Here is a 21,722-nt window from a genome sequence, read left to right as displayed (position 1 = left end):
GCCAAGACTTGCCAATGTCGAGGGGAGACGCGGTTCAGGGTAAGTTTGTTATTTGTTCCATGTACGGTATGTAAATAAAACATATGCAGGAACTCTACTCCAGGCGTATGGGGGTTAATATTCAGAGCTTCTGATTTTAATGGATCTCTAATCTGGCTTCAAGATTACCCTACCTAGGTCCTACCTAGGTACCTTAGTACCCGCTTGTGATTCCTTGTCCTGACATCAGCATTCGCTCCCACGCCACCCGTATATAACCCGCATCTGTACCCCTTACATGCATCCATTAAGAACGGTACCCAACTTCCACCTGTTCCGTGAACCTCACCCTCGTCTGCCTTCAGGGCATACAGTTAAGCACACAATATGTCCGGCTTCGGCACCAGAGGTTCCTTCCAAGCACCAGGAAACCCGGCGAATCCAGCATACTGCAGGCCCAGACCAGAACAGCCAACCGGGCCCCGTACAGCCCTACCGCCACCTTTATAACTCTTAGTAATTTAGGGGTACCTTTAAATAAGGGCTCTAGATGCTTTAAAACTATTATAAATATATATTTTTACTATTTTAATTTTATTTTTAATTTTTTTTTTTTTTTACTACTCCCCGCGGTATAATAACTAAAATTAAGGCATGTATTTTTAACTAGCTTATAGGTATTAACTTAACTAACTTTATATAATTATAAAACCCTTTATTTTTTTTTTAATTTTTATATTATAAAAAAATAAAAAAAAAAGGCCCTAGCAAGCCTATTTTTTTTTTTTATTAAAAGTAATAATATATTAATTTTTTAGCCTAGCTTAGTTATAAAGGCCTTTTATAATTAACTTAATAAGTAAAAATACTAAGTATATATTAAATATAAAGTTTTTATAAATTTTATAATTATTATTAATAATTTTATAACTAGGTAAAAAACTTAAAATTAAAAAGCCTTTACTTATAATATTTATAATAAGTTTATATATTTTATTTTTTTAAAAGGGTATATTAATATTAATAATACTAATTATATCCCTTTATATATATATAATTAGCTTATTATTATAATAACCTTTAGCAAGATTATTACTTAAAAAAATAAGTTTAACCCCTAAAAACTTAGGGGCTTAGCCTACCTTTTTTAAAATAGGTTTTTTTGCCTTAATTAATACTACCTTAGGCAAGGCGCCCTTAACTATTAAGTTAGGTACTTTAATAGCTTAATTAATATGTAGTAGCTTTATTATAGCCTTAATTATATATAATAATTATAAAATATTAATTACCTTTTTTAATAATAAGCTAATAGTATATTTAAAAGTATATATTATTTAACAGGCCCTTATTAAGTGCGTGCTAGAATTAATTATAACTATAGTTATTTTTAAAATTAATATTACCTAAATAGGTTAAGCTATTATTTTTAATAATTAATAAAATAATTAGTATAATTTACTATACCCTAGGTATTATTAATATATATATTTTTTAAAAATAATATAACTATATAATGCAAGGGGTGCCTAGTATTATCCTAATATATAATAATAATAAAATAAATATTACTAAGTTAATTTAAAATAAAGTTATAGCCTAAATTAAACTAAAACTAGTTAGGCTTGTTTTTTTTTTAAAATATAAACCTAACCTTAACACTAGGTATATTACTTAGGTAGTTTTTTTTTTTAAAGTAGCCTAAGACCTTTATTTTATTTAACTAAAGTGAGTATTATTAGCTTATTAAAAAATACTAGTTAATTTTTTAGTATAACTTTAGTTACTAGGGATACTATTACCTAGTATAATATAATTATATAATATATTATATATAATATAATATAATAGCCGTGGACTACCTAGGTTTTATAAGTTTTAATTATAAAAACCTTATATATTATATAAATTATTTAGGTTTATAACTAGTAAAATATAATAACTACCTAGCATTCCCTAGGTATAAAAATAAAACTTTAGTTTACCTATTTAAAAAAAAACTTAATAATATACGCTATTATAATACTTGCTAATATTAAAATATATATATTTAGGTTAATATTAATACCTAGCTTTAGGCTAAAACTAAATAATTTTTACCTTAAAAAAATTTTTAAAAGCATGTTATAAAAAAACTTAAGGTAAATAAGTAAGGTTTTATAATAATTACTAATTATTATATCCCGTGGTTTAATATTTTTATTAAAAACTAAAATTTTAAGTAATTTTTTACTAAATTAATTTAACTTGCCTTAATTAACACGGGCATGCCTTTTTTACCCTAGGTAATAAAGGTTAATATTAAATTCCTCTTTAAGCTTTAATAATAAAGTATTAAAAAAAATTATAGTAATTATTATTATAATAATACTTAATAATAATAGGATTTTACTATTTATTAAGTAAATATAAGTAAATTTATACCTAGTTATATTATAATTTTATAATTAGCCTATAAGTAAGGCTATAATATTACCTATATTTAAAAGCCCTAAACCACCATAGGTATAAAAACCTAAAATTACCTAGTATATAAATATTATATATTAATAAATACTTAAAATAATTATAAAAATTAGCTAAAAAAATACCCTAGGGTGCTTACCTATATTTATAAAAAAAAGTATTACATGCTAAATAATACTACCTAATATAAAATTAAAATATGCTATAGCTTATAATAAATAATATTAAAATTTTAAATATATATTAAAAGCTAATTATTTATAAAATAATTAATTACCTAGTTATATTAATTCCTACCTTAAATTATATAATAAGCAGGGATTTTAATATTATATATAATACTTTTAAGCCTAAAGTAAATAACCTATACTATAATAGTAAGATTACTAAATAGGCTAATAATAATAATATTAATTATATTAATAAGCTAGGCGTGGCTATATATAAAGCTAGCTATATTTTTAATTTAACTTTTTTAAATATTTTATTTACCCGCATGCTAGTAATATTTAAATTATATAATAATTTTAATTATTAAACTTTAGTTATTATAATGCTGGGGCGTAAAAAAAATATTAAAATAATATTATTATAATATATTAAATTATAAGCTTAAGCACCTAGCTAGGCTTATAAAAAATAAAATAATATTTTTTTTAGCCCGGGGAACTTAGGGATATAAAAATATTAAATTAATATATTAAATTTTTTAGTAATATTATTATAAAAATTATATAAGTAATTAATAAATACCCTAACCTAGGAAGTTATAGCGCCCCTTAATAATTAATTAAATATATAAAAAATTACTAAGCCTGGGTAGTAAACCCTATTTTAAAATAAAAAAAATAATTTTTAATTATGGTTTATAAAACCAAGCACGCGTACTAAATTAAAATAATTAATAATATTAAAAATAATTAAAAATTATATTAAATAATAATATAATATAAGCTAAAGCCTAGGCTTAAAGCTCCCTTATTATTAATAAATAATAAAATAATTAAAAACACGTAAAAAAAGGCTAATATTTTATAAAAGGTAGTACTAAAGTATTTTAATATAAATAATAATTTAAATTTTAATTTTTTAATACTAAAGTACTAGCAGGGTAATAAATACCTTTACTAGCTAAAAAAAATCTTATTAAAAAAGGTTAAAAAAATATTATTAATATAAGCAGCACCTTTCCTAAAGCAAACTAGGTAATAATTTATATTTTAAAAACTTACTAAAAATATATTAGGTAGGTTATATATAAGCTATATAATTAATACCTATAATTAAAATACTTTTTTTTATTATAAAAGCTTATAAAGGTAATAATATTTTTAAAAAGTAATAAAAAAAATAAGTTTTTATTTTAATCCTAGCGCCCTATAGCACTACTTTTAATATTAAAAAAAAATTAAATAAATTATAATATATTATATTACCTTTATTATGCTAGTATAAGGGGTGCTAAGCTTATAATAATATAGTATTTTACTTAAATACTTAGTTATAAATTTAATAGTTTTTTTTACTTATAATATAAAAATAATACTTTTATAAAACCAGGAGGTTATTATAGTTACTATAAATATTTTAAGCACCTTTAATATTATTTTATTATAATACTTATTTTAATAAATAATAAAGCAAGGCTGGCCTCGCGTGCTTTTAGCCTTAATTATAAATTTTTTTAATAAATAAAATATAAAGGTATGCCTAAAATTTATTATAATAATAATATACTTAATATATTATAATATGCTATAAGGCTTGCCCCTTTCCCTAGTATTATTTTTATTATATATAATTAAATTATTACTAGCAGACCTAATTTTATATTTTAATTATATAAATAACTTTTATTTTAACCATGTGAGTAAACTTTTTTTATATAAATTATAAATTTTTAATAAAAAATATTTATAGTATACTAGCCTAGGGGGAATAAAATAAAATAATTTTTATATTTAAAAAATTAAAAATATTATATATTATTTAAAAGTAATATAATAAATTACCCTTGCTAGTAATTAATAACTAGCTAATAATTACTTTTATTACCATGGTGCTAGATTAAAAATAGCTTGTGTTATACTAGCTAGGTATTTTTTTTTAATAAATAGCTTTTTTAGTGCTAGCATGTTATTAAGTAAGTAGCTAAAACCTATATAATAACTTAATATATTTATAATTTAATATATATAGTATATAGTTTACTTATAAACTTTTTTTATAAGGTAATTATTATTTATATTATTTTTAGCCTTTTATATAATATAAAAATATAATATAATAATAGGACCAAGCCTAAAAAATATATATAAAACTTAAAGGTTAGCACCTAACTAGGTTAGTATATTAAAATAATTAAAAAAATTTTTACCCTAGCCGCTCGCGGTGTACTTTTAGTTTTTTAAATAATATTTATAATAACTTTTTTTAAGAATACTAGGCTTTTTTTATTATAATAATACTAAAAAAAGTATAACTATAAATTATTTTAAAACTTTAGTTAGTAAATTATTAAAACCCACTAGTAATATAAATAATATTACTAAAAATCTTATATAATTAGGGCGCTAGTTTATACTAAAAGCCTAAAATAAAGGTATAAATAATAAAAGCATTTTTTTTAAAAAACTTTTAGGGTAGTTTTAGCATATTTTTATTATTTTTAAAAATACCTAAAAATTTTTATTAATAGTAAGGTTAAGAAGCTAGCCGTGGAAAAGTTTAAGTAATAATAATAAGTATTACTAATAATAAAAGTAGTGATTTTTAGTAATAATTTTAAGTAAATATATTAAGGCATGTATTATATAAGCTATAATTATATAATATATTATAAATAATACCTTTAGGCGCAGGAATTATTAATAATTAATACCTAGTTTTATATATATAATTTTAAGGCTATTAACACGCTTTAAAAACTAAAAGTAATAATTAAAAAGCTTTTTAAGGCTTTTATTTACTAGCTTTATATAAATAGTATTTTAATAATTTAATACACGCGTGGGTAGCCCTTGCTATTTTTTAATTAAATTTTTTAAGTATTATATTAACTTATAAATTAATATATAGTTTATTTATAATAATCCCCTAGTTATATAAATATTAAAAAAAATAAACTAGTTAATAGGCTAGTTAATAAGGCTACCTTAATAAAAGTATATTTTTTAAATACTAGCTTTTTAAAGGCGCAACCTACTATAAGTAAAATATATAATTTATATAAATAAATACACCATGCTGCCTAGGCTAAGTAATAAAAAAATATTTTTATAAAATTATTTATTTAATATAAATAATAGCTTATTATAAAGTTAAAGCCTTATTAAATCAAAATATAGCTAAAACTAGTGCTAAAGTACCTTATTTTATATTAATAACTAGTATATAAGTTTTTATATAAAAACTTTAAATAATATTATAAATACTTTTAATATAAAAATATTAAGCTTACTTATTTTTACAGGAGGAATAAAAGCCTTAAATACTTAGTTTTTTATTATTATTTTAGGTAATATTTTTTATAATAACCCTAGCGCCTTATAATATTATTAATAACTAAGGCTAAGGCCTTAAAATATTTTAATAAATTAAAGCCTAAGGCCTTTATATTTTTATTAAAAATTATAAATTTTTATAAGTTTATTTATTTATACTAGGGCTTCCCGCGCCCTAGCAGCCCTTATACTAAAATTATTTAATTTAATATTAAATAATTTTTTTTTATTATATTATATTTTTTTTTATTTTAAACACCTTTTTTTTAATATAACTAGCTTATTTAATATAATTTTTTTATATAAGGGCTAAACCTTACAAATTATTATATTTAAACTTTTAAGTATATAATAAATAATACCTGTTAATAGCTATATATTAAAATAATAAGTAAAAAATAAATACCTAGCCTATAAGCTTTAGTAAAAGTTACCCTTTAAAATAAAAAGCCTTTTTATATATAAATATTTAAATAAATTACTTATTTAGTAGTGGCACGCCCCCATACCCTAAGAAAGGTTTAAAATATTAGGCGTACGCCTAGTGATCCCCGGGGCGTTAAATATCACTACTACTACTACTACAGCCCTACCGCCAAATGGTCAAGAGATTTGTCAACGCGGATTTCCCTCCACCTTACATGAGAGAGTGTTATCTTACTGGGTGGCTGTAGATGAAATTTGAATTAACTCAGGGGCTAACTATGAGGATCTTGATGAGCCCGAAATGGAGGATGCTACGGTGCAGCAGGTGGGAAAAGGGAATCTAACCCAGCCAGCGTAGGGTATGATGGTTTGGGAGGTTCGTGAAAGTTGACGCAGGGGTGGTCGTTCAATGGATGCTATGTCAATAATGCATATTCACGGGCTGGTAGCATGAGGTGTTATGCATAGATTTGACCCTACACATGGGCTCCTACATCCGCTATTCATATCGTGTGGCCAGGAATATGCCCAGACCCCGTATCCAGATCGGTCATTGACCTACCTCTTATGCGATGAGTATTTGAAGACATGTGGACTTCAACGAGCATCATCCACATATGATGCTCCCATGCGCCATTTACCCAGCTATCCACCTGATCACCGGGAATGGTGTTCGGGTTCTATGTAATATGTGGATGCCATCTACCTAAGTCCTGACATCACCATAGCCTCGACATGAACCATGGTCAACCCCTGACCACCCATCCATACCTTAAGCTATATTACAAGCCACCCATCCGCGTCAGTAGGACCATCCTGGTCCTTGTTCACATATATAATTAACCACAAGCCGAACCGTGCGTCTCCTGGATCCCTCCTCCGTTCACCCCAAGACATACTCCCACCTGCAAAGAAACACTCTTCACAGAGACCATGCCCTCAACCCGCAAGCCGGGCTACCAAGCCCTCGACGTATCCGACGCCAACGAAGCAGGCATGGATGCCTCAAATCTGCAAGACAGAATCACCTCGCAAGGCGCTAGCGGCGCACCTCGACGCGGCTTTGAAGAATCCCGAGGCCACCTACAGGTACCCGGCCAAACCCGGCCCGGTGCGTTGGAGGGAGAGACCATAAACAGGGAAGGGGATCTGGAGGAAGAGGTGGATTTAGATGAAGATGCTTATAGGGCATTTAGGGCTGGAGCTGGCGGTGGGAGTGGAGGTCAGAAGGGGGAGTATGATGCTGCGAGTAAGGAGTATGATGATTTGTGAATGTTCTACATTGAACAATCTGTTGGTGACAGTTGAGCTCACACTGGCTATGCTGGATGTTTCCATGTGTGTTTTTGACATCGGCGGGCGCTCTAATGAAAATATCCATGGATAGTTGTATGTATGCTTTTTATACCATAGTCCCGTACTCTTTAACAAGGCCTATTGTATTCCAAATACCGGTGCCCAAAGCAGCCCTGCCACATTTCCCAAGACTCCAGCTTGCATCAAGGCACCATTATCCCTCTTCTGTATACCTGTAGATTTCACGAGTTAGGATTAACACTTACCACCTGCATACATGAAGCCAAATCCCGCAAATATCAGATGAACAGGCGGACACAGGCGTGGGCACATGTCAGACAGACGATCTACGAGCCCCGAGGTCCATCAGCTGTCATGACATCAGCACAAGATGACAAAACCCCAATCGAGTATCCGTACGGCCAATGAATGAAAAAAAAAAGGCCTCTGTGCTTCTCTTTAACGGATTCTCTGCCGCGTCTTCAAAGCTTCACACGTTACTCCCTACAGTACAACCTTGCCATCTGTTATCAAACGCCAGACCTCCGCACGCGCGCCAAACATACCCAGGTACACCCTGACAAACATCGGGTTCAAGAATTCAAAAAGCGAAGGCATCAAAGCAACCATGAACGCGCAAAGCAAAATGTCCTCCGAGTCCCCAGGCGACACCCGAATGCCCGCGACCGGGTCAGAGCCAGAATCAAGCCCTAAAGCTGAACACTCGCACGCCGACACGGGCACCGGCATCAAACTGGGCGCGACGAGCGTTGCGGACGACGAAGAGGACGATTGGGAGGAGCATGAGAACCCGCATCTGCCGCCGTTGAGGGAGTATCTTAAGATGACGGAAGAGAGGAAGAATGTTTAGCATTCATAGCATGGGTTCTGAGTCAAATGCCTCCATTGGAATAACTCTGATGGTGAGGCTGTCGATGGATGAGATGGACTGCCGTCTTTCATCGTTTGTTGTGCCTTATGGGGAGTAATACATATCATGGCTAGTTCGCATACTACCTTTGCGACCGTGGTAACGCATCTTCCTGCTCTATCTGAGGCTACCATACAACCTACGTACTATCATCTGTGCGGCTGGGATGCAATGAAGGTGCAACATAGGCAGGTAGGTGGTCACCGACGCTGACTTCTACCCAAGCCCATTAATCCGTCGAGAAACATTTTCTCGGTGTAGACATTTTCATCGCCAATCTCACTCTTCGCGGGGATGCCTCTGTCCAATTCGTGGATCGTCGGTCCCCGCGTCATAGCTCTTGACATCATCCCGAGCCATCCGGGGCTCCCACTGATCGTCCAAGATTCGACAAGCTTTGTCCCAGATTCTTGGAAGATGGGCGCTGATCTGCCGTTGATCATGAGCCCGGCTGTGGGCGGGTGTGCCTGGGCTGGTGAAGTCATTGTTTTTCTAACCCTAAGGTATATGTAAATCTCAACAATGCACCTGTGAAGAGCCCCAGTCACGCAGCAACTAACCATAAACTTAGATAGACAAACTTCAGAGCTAGACAACGGTCAAACGTAATCCTGACACCATAACATGATCAATATCTAAACCTTGATAAACAACCCAACCCCCAAGCACAAACCTCCATTCCATTCCACTCTCCCAACCCATCCCTCAACCCCATAACAAAAACACACCAAAATGTCCCTCGAACCCAACAACCCCGAAAAGGTAAACCGCATCCTCGACCGCGACCCCAACGTAACAATCTTCCTGCGCCCCATCGCCGCCCCCGCCGCCCTCGGCCTAGCAGGCTTCGCCGGCTCAACCTGGATCACCGCAACCTGGATCGCGAACTGGTGGGGGTCCCCCGAGTCCCCGACGATCTTCTTTCCCTTCGTTGCGTTCTGGGGCGGCCTGGGCCAGTTCATCGCGGGGCTGTATGGGTACGGGGCTAGGGATACGCTGATCACGGTGATCCATGTGCTGTGGGGGAGTTTCTGGATGAGTATCGGGGTGCTTTATTTGCTTGTTGTATGTTGCCCTTATCCTTGTTTGTGGAAAATGGCTGTTGATGTATACAGGCAACCGGCGCCCTCCCCCCGCACCCGATAGACGAGCACTTCCCCGAGCTGGCGTCGTGGTTCATCGTGCTAACCTTCTTCACCTGGTCTGCTGTACGTCCATCCACCCTCTCTTCCCAGAGCCCCAAATAACACTACCAGGCCATCGCCTCCACAGCCCGCGACCTCGTCCTCTGCGGTGTGCTCACCTCCCTCGCAATCGGCTCCACAATCGCCTGCTGCCTCTTCGCGTACGGAACCGGCGTCGGCACCGGCATGAAGGCCGCCGCGTACTTCTGGATCATCAGCTCGATCTTGGCGTGGTGGCGCGTGACTGTGTATCTCGTCGAAGAGGCGTTTGGGCAGCATGCCCTGCTGAAGTTCTTCCCTATCTTTAGGACGCGGATTGAGGGGAGGCGGCCGTTGTTGGCGCCCGGCTTTGGGGAGCCCGGTGTTAAGAGGGGGATGCCGGGGCTTACGTAGGAATTGGTTGTGCTGATGTATACGATAGGATGGAATGGAGTGGGGTTTGGTCTGGGTGTGGCTTTGATATTCTAGAATTAATGGAGGAACGGATGGGTATGTAATCTTGGGGCGTATCCTGATGTATAGTATGCTAGAGTCATAAAGTATTCCTATTGAATGGCATATTTTGTCAGTTATATATATTTCGCCCTCGCAGTGTACACCTCAAGGCCACGGCACGTGATCAGACACGTCAACTGTTTCGGGCGCGCATCATCTCCTCTGACCTTGTCTATACCTATCTTAGGCGAACAATGAGCTCCCACAGGCCTCTAAAGCGCTACTCGGTACGTTGGCCCAGGTTATCAAGAACTGCACATCGTGATGGTCGCTGACATCTTTTTCCAGTGTAGCCGCTGCCAGGCAAAAAAGGTGCGTGACGCGTCGATACGCTTCAACGCCAACCCAAAATCCCAGCGGATGTGATCACTGACTCCTGGCTGAAAGATCAGATGTAACCGAGTCGATCCCCGCTGTAATAGATGTGAAGCCAGCGGCGTCGAGTGCGTCTATCCGCCGCGGAAGACGCCTGTTCGGAGATGCACGTGGTATGCAGATTTCTCGATCATCTTATCTGGATCAGCTAATTTGTGCTCCAGTGGAGTCGAAGATAGGGATGTCCTCTCTAAGATTCTTGCCCGGCTGGACCGGCTGGAGAGACATTGCCAGCTGAGCTATGATCGCGTGGACGAAGCCGAGTTGGATCAAGACGAGGAGATGGACCTTGAAGAGGAAAGGGAAGATGAAACCATGGATATGGATGCGTCCGTCTCATCTCTCAGGTCTGATCTGCGTGTTCTCATCGACACTCGCTCGACAATGCTGGACTATGCTCCTACGTATCCTCCGGCCGGACCTACGACAGCACGGGAGGCGTGGGAGAGACTGAAGAACCCAGATACCCGACCACGGCTAATTTCCGATACATTCTCCCATATGCGGGGCATCGAAGGGGCGCTTTTCAAGAGTCAAGCCTGCATCGACGCGATCGAGGCCGTCGTCGATCATGTCGATTTTGAACCGGTGACTGGAAGTGCAAGTGCAAGCCAGGACCCCAGTCCGTCCCCGATACCGGTACCCATGTCCAGAAAAACCGCTCGCCAGTGCATAGAAAGTAGACCAGCACCCCCCTAGATACCCAGGACCCCTCGGCTGACTCGTGACCCTAGCATATTTCGCCCAGTACCAATTCCCGGGCTTCCGCGTCCCCCTGGAGAAATCCTTCCTCCTCTCCATCCCGGAGCTGCTCGAGATCCCGCACGTTCAGCTTGATTATCCGTCGCGGATCATCTACTACACGGTCCTGCTGCATGGGCTTCTTGTGGGGATGACCGATGGCAATATATCTGGTGTGACAACCGCAGATACTGAAGCGCTCACAAAGCAGATAACGGCCCTGTGCATCGATCTTGCAGAGCGCTGGATGGAAGCGTGTAAGATGGAGGATAGTATCACGCCATCTCAGGCGGATTTGTCGGCAGCGTGCTTTACGGTACGTACCGCCTATCATTTCAAGAAGGGCGAACCCAAAGCTGACGAATACTACGCAAGGTGTCAACGGCCCTCGAAACAGGCAACATCGATCTTTCCTGGAAGATGCTCGCGCACGCCTGCCGCGTTTCTAGAGCACTGGGGTATTTCCGGATCGACGGGCCAGCACCATACCCCTCTACATCCGCAACGGATGCAGACGCCCTCGAGCGAAACCGCAAACGCTTCGAGTTCTGGCATCTCCTGCGCATGGACTGCATGTTCCGCTTGTCCTTGGGCACACGGGCTCTCATCCGGAATGGCGAGTGGGCTGTGAACTTTCCGGATAGTCCGGGGATTGTTCCTTCCCAGGCACATCGTACGGATGCAGACAGAGAGGGAACGGAGACTGAGGAGAAGGGCACCCACGTAGTTGAGATCCACTTTCTCGCTAGTATGCGCGTGGCACTTGTGATGCTGCGGTACTTGGACGTTGTCGATCCGTCTGGGTCTGGAACTGCGTTACCGGTAGAAGGCATTGATCGGGAGTTGGCCAGTGCCCTTATTACTGAGGTTGAGGCTGCGTTGGCGCTTTGGAGGCCGGTATGTACGCTCCAATCTCACCTGCGATCAAGCTCAAGCCCACCGAGCTCGTGGACAAGTGATTGGAACCAACCTTCTAACGACTGACGGTATTCAGGATGAGCTCCTCTCCAGCAAAACCACGCACATCGACTCGTGGCTCTCGGTGGATATGCTGCTTGGGTGCTACAAGATGCTTATCATACTCGACCAGGCGAGGCAACGGGGCGGGCACCAGGATGATGAAATTGGAAATTGTGGAAGGCTATCCGCGTACACTGTCGACACTGCCCGACGGTCTCTGAAGACATTTCGATCGTTCATGTACGCGGGGAGATACGAGTATGCGCGTTGGGGCGTTAGGTATGTCTCTCTCTCCCGTTCCTAGGCTGGTTCTCCTTCCATCCTAGGCCATTGAGCCATGGGCCAGGGCTAATACTGTCATGTAGTCTAGTTATGCTCCACCAGTTCGCCCCTCTGCTTATACTGTGCATTGAGATGATCAACAGTAACGGCAACACCACCCCCAAAAGCGCAGATGACTCAACCAAACACGAAGAAGACCATGCATTACTCCACTGGGTCGGAACATTCGTTCATAAAACTGCTGAACGGCGAGACGAGCTGAGACATGTTACCACCATGATGCGGACGATGGTACTAGCGTGTCAAGAGAAAGGACTAGGACCCCAACTACCAGGCACCCTAGAATAAAAATAGACCGTCCACCGTTTCATCCACTCCCCCAGTGTCATTTTATCTTCGTAGCCTGCCGCCAACCCCAACCCCAACCAAATTCCCATACTTGAGCGTATTCAACGTAGCAGCGAACTGCGACTCCGCGGGAGAAACAGTCAGGATCATAGCTGTGTATCCCTCATCCCCATCCCCATCCCCAGTTTCAACCTTGTCCTTGCTTCTGGTATTCTTCGAACCAGAACAAGCCTCGAAATGCCCCCTCAGCACCATCGTCAACGGCGACGAGCGGTACGGGATCCGCGCGTGCCCCAGCGCCCGTGCCCGGATAACTTCCTTCAGCGCTAGGAGGTCGGTGTTGATTTGTCGTCCCTCGCGCTGTTCCTGGGCAGACAGCTTCGCTCTCGCACTGGGAGCACTGGGAGGCTGGGATATTGTTGACGTTGACGTTGGCGTCGACTTGTCATGGTAGAACTCCGAGCCCGCAAGATCGACGAAGACCAACTTCCCACCTAGACAGTCGTGCGGACAAGATGCAAAGACAGAACTAACCTTTTCCTCGGCTCTAGTGACTGCTATCTCGAATTCGGCTTTCTTGCCCTCCGCCTCGTCGATGCGCGCTTGGTTGATCGTATACTCCGGATTCGGGACGTACGTTCCCGTCTCGTCCTGGATGAGCCCCTTCATATTCTCCTCGATGTAAATATCCGTCGCGCGTTTCGCGACGGGGACAAGTTCGCTCTGCCGCTCGATCACCGCATCACGGGCATCAAGCAAAGTCCCGGTGACAATCTCCAGCTCGAGCACAGCGTGCGTGCGAGAGCTCTGGTCGTGGATCGTTGACGTCCCCGTTGCACGTAGTTCCAGCCCGGCGAGTAGAGCCTCCCGGAGTTCGTTAAAGGTCCAACAAGGACGTTGCGCGATGGGTCGAACTCGGACGCGTCCGTCGGGGAATGTCTCTGTCTCGCCCCGGATGTGTGTTTTGCCGTCGGGGCCTGAGCGGATGTGGCAGGGGGTTTTTGTACCTGTATTGGATTGATCATGCCCGGGATGAAGTAGGTCGAATGCTGTGTTCCCGCGGAGCTCATACATACTCAGCCCGACGCCCAGCTGGTCCGTATGCTCAGTGGTCCTTGACGTCGAAGTCGACAATCCAACCCTCTCCAGAGCGTCGAAGATTTTCCGACCAGCCGCCAAACACAGCCCGAACTCGTCCTCATTCTCAAATTCGTATCCGATGATTGTATGCGACTTGCCGCTCCCCGAGTGTCCGTACGCAAGGAAATTGGCTGTTTGGCCGGCCAACACGCGCGGGATGACTGGTGCGACGATGGCGTCGAAGACGGTTCTGTTGTTCGCGGGCTCAGTCGCTTCGAAGACTCGGTTGAATATGGGGCCGCTTTTCCAGGGGCGGACGCCGGCGGTTCGAGAGAGATGGGGTGGTGGTGTTATGGAGGTTGCTGTGCGGTTCTTGCCTGGTGAGGTATCGTGTGCTCGGGTGATCTCTGCTTCGGCGACCGGTACTGTTTCAGCTTCGCCTGGAGATGTGGATGATGAATTTAGGAGAGGCCGCCATCTGGTGAAGACGTCAAAGGGCATGTTGAGAATGGATTTATTGAGGGGATTGAAGTTTGCAGGATGGATGGGAGCATCGATGGTTCGCAACGGGGTATTTATACAAAATACATGCAAGCAAGGACCTGATTGGCCCGGTCGTTCGGGGATTGCAATCCCCGTGCTCTTCGACTGGCTCGGTTCCACTGTGGGGCAGCAGATTGACCTATCAGCTAAGCGCAAGCATCATGGCCTTGAAGTATGGAGCGCTTCTCACAGCTCTCCATGCTCGTACCATTCATCCCCCTCCTCATCAGCATCATACCCAAAGAGATCATCACAGTGCTTCGCAAGTTCCTTGCCGATCGCGTCCTCCCGCACCCACAGCGCAGCCTTTGCCCCCAGTTCCGCAACATGCAATCCCACGTCCGAATCTGTATCGCGTGGAGAGCGGAAGATCTGCACCTCCTCGCCCAGCAACGCTCGAACCGCTTCAACAAGGAGCGAGGAGGAGCAGTCGGCGCCGAGCATGACGACGCCATCGATGGCCGAGTTCGTCGTTGCCGTAGGCGCGCAGTGTTCCGTGCGTTCTAGGACAGAGTCAGCCCAGCCGAGGGCTCGTGGGATATGGTTGCGATAGGGAATTGGGGTGTGTACGTACCTTGAATACAATCCCGCGCGGCAACAAGCCAGCGTGCCAGATCACGCAAATACTTCTCGTCCACGGCCTGGACAGCCTCCCAGCGCAGCGATATAGAATCCGGCTCGCGCTCTTCCGGACTAGTCCACCAATCATGCACATTAACTGGCCACTTGTGGACAAAGGTGCCGGCATCATGCTGCGCCATGAGCGCCTCCCTCGCCCTGCTGACCTCCGCTGCGAGTTTCGCGAATGATGCCCCATGATCCAGCTCTTTACGGACAGCGTCCGTGTTTGACAGGCTTGAGATCAAATCGCGCATAATAGCGTCGCAGCCGAGGTCTTCAACGAAGAGGTTAGGGAGGCAGAATCCCCCACCATATCCCCCTGTGACTGTGACGTCCAGACCCCAATGGCCCTGGTCGAGGAGCACGAGATTGTGCCCTGCCGCCGAGTGTTTCTTATTCTCGTCGAAAAAAAGAAACCCGCCGAACCCTTGCACCAGGGCGCGGTGCGAACGGGGAAAGAGGGCCGAAGTCTTGCGTACAAGCCTGCCATTCTCATGGCACGCTTGATAAGCTCTCCCTGTCCGCGATGCGTCCTGTCATGTTTGCAATCCAGGAAATCCGGGTAGAGCACCATCGCCGACGAGATGTTGATGCCTGTTTCCCTGAGAACGGTGGCTGTGACTGTCTCCAGTGCGGCGGCGAATATCCCCGTGGGATCCTGCGGCGCCAGGTCTTCGTTTGATTTGAGTAGGCCGGCTTTCACACCGATGGCCCTGGTGCGGTTCCATGCTATTCGGGCGGGGGACAGATATGGCGACGTGGATGTCTCGATGGTTTGTCTGGGCCTGAGAGAACCCCACCACTCAGCCAACGCCTTGAGAGGGCGCACCAAATCTCGGTACATGGTGTACAGCTGGCCTTCCCACTGGGACATTATCGGTCCCCTGGAAGAGAATCAACGAGCTTTTTATACTCCTCTCGGAGTCTCTTCATTGTCTTGGCGTATAGTGTGATGTTGTGAGTTGGGTTGTTCGTGTCCAAGGTAGCGATGATGCTGGTGTTCGTGCTGGGGGAGGCATAGGCCACGGTTCTTATCTTGTGAGCGGAGCTTTTTTTTTTTTTTTTTGAAACCTCATTGTGTTCAAGCAAGGCACCTACATAGCATGCATTCCTAGGTTTATGGCCATGGGCTGAGCCAGCCAAGGGCGCGACGAGCAGGCGGATTCATCACTATCAACGGGACGGTTTGGGCCGCGGCTGAGTCCCGATGTAAGATGGACGCATGTGCAGCAGAGGATAATCGATAGTGGGATCTTCATCGTTTCGATGGAAGGGCTGGATTGGCGGAGATGGAGAGGAGAATGAGTTGGGTTGTGTTAGGGTGGAGGGGCCGCGGGGTTCTAAGGAGACGAAAGATAAAGATCACCAATCTTGGCTGTCCTTTTCTCCGAATCTTTTCTCTCTTTTCTCTTGTAATCTTTCCTTCCAAATCATTTCAGAGTGACAAGATTATCAAAGAAAGTTACTGGAATTCCTAAAAACAAAATGGCAAGAGCGCGGTTCAAACGAGCGACCCCTTTTGGGAATGCGGGCCTTTTCAAAAAAAGCAGAACCTAGGTCTTATGCGCATCGCCTTAACCACTCGGCCATCTTGCCTTTTCCGCTGGAAATGCACTGTTTTGATTCAGCATCCAGAGCACAACATGCTCCGTGGCAAGCTACTCCGTATGAGGTTCAAGCTCGAGTATACACCTAGTGAATGCAAATCAGAGGATAGAGCTTAATGCAGGCCCTAAGCAGGTGAAAGGACCGCTGAGCCGGCCTTAAGAGATTCCACGCTTTTTATGGTTTGCAACACCTGCGGCCTTGCCTTCCTGACGGGAAGAATCCTCCATCTTCCAAATATTCCTAGAATCCATCAAGCTAGGATAATGCTTTGCGCTCAAAGGGCTGTCACGCCAGTCATCACTTGGACTGCATTCTTGAAACGTAGAACAATTCCACCGTCCCGCCTGGATGCTTTTGAAATCAGAACCATGTCCAAGTACTATTTATCCTTCACGTGCAGGAGCATGGCTTCTGTCTGCCGGCGTGACTCATGCAGTAAGGCAAGGGCCTTCCTAGTTGAACCTTGGAACCGACCTCTGCCAAATTGAGTCATCGCCGCCATCCTCTGCAAACTCTCCACATCGCCAATCTACAGGTAACACAGCCTGAGCTTCAAGATGGAGAATCCCAACCCTTCCCCGCCCTCGGGCGCCTACCCGGAGACAGAAGACAAGCTCCGACTCGAAATTATCAAAAAGCTAGCGACAGCCTTCGAGAAAACGCCAAGTATTCAAAGTGATCTGACATCGTCCGGCCTATGGGCGTTCATGTGGCTAGCAGACCTGGAGTCGGTCAGGGCCTATGCCGAGGATCTAATAGCGATGAGTCACAACCAAAGAAACAATCAGAATAGGAGCACTACATACTTTGAAATCTTGAGGACCTGTACGTTGATACCTAAATATTAGCAAGAGCCTGCTCCCTAGCTGACAGCCATCTGATTAGGGGCGAGGGGCCGCGCAACAAGGGACGGAAAGAGGAAAGAGGCCGAAAGCAAGAAGCGCGAACCAGTGCCAGCGTTGGATAACCCAGCCCCTTCCAAATCTCCTCGCCTGGGAAAGAATGTCGCTCCCGCGGACCCAACAAGCGGGCAGAAATCCCTGCGCTCAACCCCTACTACTCCCGGTTCTGCAACACCCGCCACGCCCGAGACGCCCTCCCCGGAGCCCATCGAGTACAATCGCTCGCCTGCCATCAGCGATGAGGTAAGTGCTCATCACTTATGCCCAAGGGGGTACGCCACTCATCAAGTGCAGGCAAAGAAAAGAGACAGCCAAACTTGTGTCATCACGCATTTCAAGACCGGTAATCAGGGAGCGCAGATTTGCGCGTCATCCTTGGGCATGGCCGGTCAAGACCAGTACGATGTCTTCTGGCAGACATTGGCCGACTTCTGGCCCAACGACCAACTAGCCAAGTGGGAGAGCGCAATCCAAGGCCCGAACCGTGCCGAGACCGTTGAGAACTACCTGACCATGTCCCCGGACACGCACGCCTTGTGGGGGAAGGGCAAGTTCGCTTTGAAGCCTCTGCCCGGCGGGGATGAGCACAGCATGCAAGTCGAATTTCACTGGCTCCCACTCGTTGATGGCGGAACGGGGCGTAAACACCTTCGACGCCCGCCAGCAAACACCGTCGGCCTCGATGCCTCCTCCGACGGGAGTAGGCTCTTTAACGCGGCGGATCAACACTGCATCACATCCGGTGAGGTCATCACCTTTACGACCGAGGACCCGGACAAATGCCCTCTTCCATCCTACGACTTGCTGGAAATGCAGTGGGTTTTGAACCGGCTTGTGGCGCTGGCTGGGGCGGCGGAGGAGCCTGACGACGAGGGGACTGACATCGAGGAGAGCGAGGAGGACGATGAGGTGGCTGAGGGAGAAGGTTGGCAGAGCGAGCATTGACCATGGTCGTGTGCATCCTATTGCCATGTCGGCCATGGCCGCTGGATTTTACTTGCATATCTTTCATACCGTACGGCTGAGTGAGACACCTGCAATCAGACTCGGAGGAGGGTTAGCTTTGTCTTAGGAAAAGGAGTTCTAGAATTAAGCGAAGTCAACAGCTCCATCTTGTAGTATCTGTTCCTCATCGTCAGAGTTCTGTTATCGACGGGGCGTTTGAGGGCTACTGCAACAAGGCGGTTCACTCACTCCCACCCTGACCTAGATAGCAAGGTGAAAAGATCTTATTGACCCATACCAAAGGAAACGGATGTACTGGGCAGAATGTGCAGCAAGATAGACGATCCTTCAACACCGAGAACCTAGGGCAGTCGTGATAATACCCGATCGTCGGGTACGTTGTCCACGCGTAGCGATGGAGTCACAAAAAGAAATCCAAAGTTCTCCCGTCTCTATCACGCCCGATTCCTAACAGGACATGTCCGCAGTATCTGTGGCAAGTGGAGATGATTGTCTCATGCGCTGCGGAACGTGCGGCTGCAATCCTCGACTTCCAATGGAATCAGGAGTCTGGAAACACTTTGTGAGACTAAGAGCAGCAACCTCTATTTGTGGGAAGATACAAGTACCTGATATTTAAGAGATACCATTGGTGCTTAGCCAAGGTTCAACTGGTGAGGAACCCGCCGGGGGTGAAGAACCTTACGTCCAGGGGACGATAGAATTGTCGGTTTGAGGGCAGAGACTCCTCCTCGCAGCGTTCAAGCGTTTGTTAACTCCAGGTGTGCTATAGTTAGACCTCTAAAGGCACCATATCTTGCTATCATACAGTGAGACCCGATGTAGCTTGGCCGCCATGTATACCCGTTTTTTAAACCGCAATAAGAGACTGGAATAAATTATAAGGCCATGAACAAGGTTTCAGGTCCCACGGCGCCACTATACTTGGCAAGTTTATCACCAGCTTAGTATGCGTTAACTTTTACCTGTAAAATAAGCTAAAAATTACGCGCTATTACTTATTATGTTAACACTGCGGATAAAGTTTTAATTATATATAATATAGTATCTTAAGGGACCCCGCGACCTCCCAGGTACTTTATTTCTAGTTTCTTTTATTAATAAAACTCACCCCTATCCAGTCCCTTACCACTGGAGGAAATTTATATTAAATCTCTTCTTGTATGTTAACAAATAATACCACCAAGGAAAAAGCACCTAAAAAAGTGTGGGTAATATAAAAGGCTTGCGAATAAGCCTATAATAATATACAAGGAATATTTAAAGATAAAGGAGTTCTTTAAAGCCAGCAAATCTACGGCTATTAACAGGGCAATACGTCAATGGGATGAGTACCTTCATGTCGAGTCCGAAGCCAACGTTGGCGAGTCCGAAGCCAACGTTGACACTGTTGCCCAGCCGCCTGCAGCTACGGAGCCGACCGATGCTCAGGGTCCAGGAAACAAGTATGTGCCCAGGTATGTCGCTCATGACGACAACCCCATTCTGCAACTATACTCATCTGCCCCGACCGTGGCAATAGGCTTCAGCTGACTATGGCTTGCTACAGAAGCCCGTACGAAAGCGAAGCAGTGACCATCAACATCGGCGCAGATCCAGAAACCCGCCGCTTCGTCGTCCCAAGGGCCATCGTGGAGAGGCACCCATCTCTTCTGAAATGCAACTACTACGAATTTGTTCCGGAAGTAGACGGTTATGAACGTCTCCTACTTGAACTGGAGCTGAAAGATGTGCACCCGGACGCCGGCCACACGCTTGTCCATTATCTCCATACAGAGGTTTTTGAAAGTCTGCAATACGCGCAGTCACCGACAAGTTCCGAGACGGAGACCGAATACATGATCGTTCTTCGGGTCTATAGTGCCGCAGTCAGGTACGAGCTGGCTGGCCTTGCTAAGCTTGCCAAGGGCCTTTTACTGGGTTTTGACGACGATATCCCTGTTATTCGGATGATTGAGATCGTGGCCGAGGTCTTTCCCGGGATTTCCAAGCACGAGTGGTTCGCAGACCATCTCATCGACGAACTCAGGAAAAGCTTTGATGATAATGAGACACTTTTCCGGACAAGCAGGTTTCAGGCCGTGTTCGGGCTCGATACGGAATTTGCGCCTTTCCTTGCGCGGGTAATGGCATCTGTTCTGACGGACAAACTGGCGGATGCGCGGCTTGCGGCAGGCTACAACATCAAGGAAGATAAAGGCTTCAAGCCCCAGCCCGGAACTGAGTTGAACAAGGTATCACCTTCGCTAGGGGCAAGAAGTGATGACGGCACTACTGTCGTGCTCACTCCGCCCTCAAGCGTCGGAGTGGAGGAAGACGCTGCTGCCAGAATCGCTTGGGTCCCACGTTTCCGTCGGTAGAATATGCCCTGGACTCGATATCTGGTGTCGGCTTAAGGACGGTGAGGAATCGTATGATTTATACTGCGCCGTGTTGGCCAACCAGAGTGAGGTGATCAGTTCTCCGCTGGCTAGTCCGCTGGGTCGTTAGTTGCGTACTCGTGACTTTCGAACAATGCGCCCCTGATTGCGCAAAAGTGGCTTTGTTTGGACAACGTGTATCTCAGGGTGTTAGCGCAACATAGTACGAACTTGGTGTACTGATTTCACGTGAGAGAATACCACGCCATTCGCTGTGTTTCTTCAGCATTGAATTAGAGGTAGATCTAGTTCCTCTTATCGCCTCCTAGCGGTAAATGAACAGATCCCAGGTTTTTGCGCAGTTGTAGACAGTTGGGAACGCATGAACGCCGATGGCCCCGTGAAACCCATGGGGAAGGCGCGATGCTGGTTGCAGGGGGGCATCGACCCCGGTCAAGAACTACATGCAGGGTAAAACATGGTATAACTGTGCGTACCATGTTCTTTCGAAGTGCGTCAGTCCCTGGGCGTTTGATGCTCGTCCACATCGTCCCAAAAATCCTAGTCACAAACATCTACCTCGTCTGGCGAGATGCGAACCACCGGTCCATATCTCCTATGTACTTCCTCGACCCATTGAGACCGGTAGCCCTTCA

At 43.4% G+C, this 21,722-nt stretch overlaps 6 protein-coding genes across 6 annotated transcripts; 5 read left to right on the top strand and 1 right to left on the bottom strand.

The window, feature by feature from the left end:
- Window positions 1–7,307: 7,307 nt before the first annotated feature.
- DSM5745_00986 (uncharacterized protein) lies at window positions 7,308–7,646 on the top strand (the record flags this gene model as incomplete). Its single annotated transcript, XM_026743002.1, has 1 exon — window positions 7,308–7,646. The coding sequence occupies one exon, from the start codon at window positions 7,308–7,310 to the stop codon at window positions 7,644–7,646; it is 339 nt and encodes a 112-aa protein (XP_026608847.1).
- A 399-nt stretch (window positions 7,647–8,045) lies between these two features.
- On the top strand, window positions 8,046–8,541 carry DSM5745_00985 (uncharacterized protein; the record flags this gene model as incomplete). Its single annotated transcript, XM_026743001.1, has 2 exons — window positions 8,046–8,086; window positions 8,181–8,541. The coding sequence occupies 2 exons, from the start codon at window positions 8,046–8,048 to the stop codon at window positions 8,539–8,541; spliced, it is 402 nt and encodes a 133-aa protein (XP_026608846.1).
- Window positions 8,542–9,333: 792 nt separating this feature from the next.
- On the top strand, window positions 9,334–12,986 carry DSM5745_00984 (transcription factor domain-containing protein; the record flags this gene model as incomplete). The annotated part of the gene is made up of 10 exons (XM_026743000.1): window positions 9,334–9,666; window positions 9,717–9,809; window positions 9,858–10,174; window positions 10,254–10,274; window positions 10,569–10,592; window positions 10,820–11,334; window positions 11,390–11,712; window positions 11,772–12,293; window positions 12,391–12,635; window positions 12,722–12,986. The coding sequence occupies 10 exons, from the start codon at window positions 9,334–9,336 to the stop codon at window positions 12,984–12,986; spliced, it is 2,658 nt and encodes an 885-aa protein (XP_026608845.1).
- A 187-nt stretch (window positions 12,987–13,173) lies between these two features.
- On the bottom strand, window positions 13,174–16,104 carry DSM5745_00983 (kinesin family protein; the record flags this gene model as incomplete). Its single annotated transcript, XM_026742999.1, has 5 exons — window positions 13,174–13,386; window positions 13,521–14,748; window positions 14,800–15,112; window positions 15,184–15,606; window positions 15,657–16,104. 5 exons carry the CDS (start codon window positions 16,102–16,104, stop codon window positions 13,174–13,176), a joined length of 2,625 nt encoding a protein of 874 aa, XP_026608844.1.
- Window positions 16,105–17,395: 1,291 nt separating this feature from the next.
- On the top strand, window positions 17,396–18,685 carry DSM5745_00982 (uncharacterized protein; the record flags this gene model as incomplete). Its single annotated transcript, XM_026742998.1, has 3 exons — window positions 17,396–17,663; window positions 17,724–17,983; window positions 18,035–18,685. The coding sequence occupies 3 exons, from the start codon at window positions 17,396–17,398 to the stop codon at window positions 18,683–18,685; spliced, it is 1,179 nt and encodes a 392-aa protein (XP_026608843.1).
- Window positions 18,686–19,191: 506 nt separating this feature from the next.
- Window positions 19,192–21,066, top strand: DSM5745_00981 (uncharacterized protein; the record flags this gene model as incomplete). Its single annotated transcript, XM_026742997.1, has 3 exons — window positions 19,192–19,268; window positions 20,017–20,163; window positions 20,256–21,066. 3 exons carry the CDS (start codon window positions 19,192–19,194, stop codon window positions 21,064–21,066), a joined length of 1,035 nt encoding a protein of 344 aa, XP_026608842.1.
- Between the last annotated feature and the right edge of the window lie 656 nt (window positions 21,067–21,722).

Source organism: Aspergillus mulundensis, assembly GCF_003369625.1.
Source record: "Aspergillus mulundensis strain DSM 5745 chromosome Unknown scaffold_0, whole genome shotgun sequence".
In the NCBI taxonomy this organism is placed as follows: Eukaryota; Fungi; Ascomycota; class Eurotiomycetes; order Eurotiales; family Aspergillaceae; genus Aspergillus; species Aspergillus mulundensis.
This window is presented reverse-complemented; position numbering and strand designations above follow the sequence as displayed.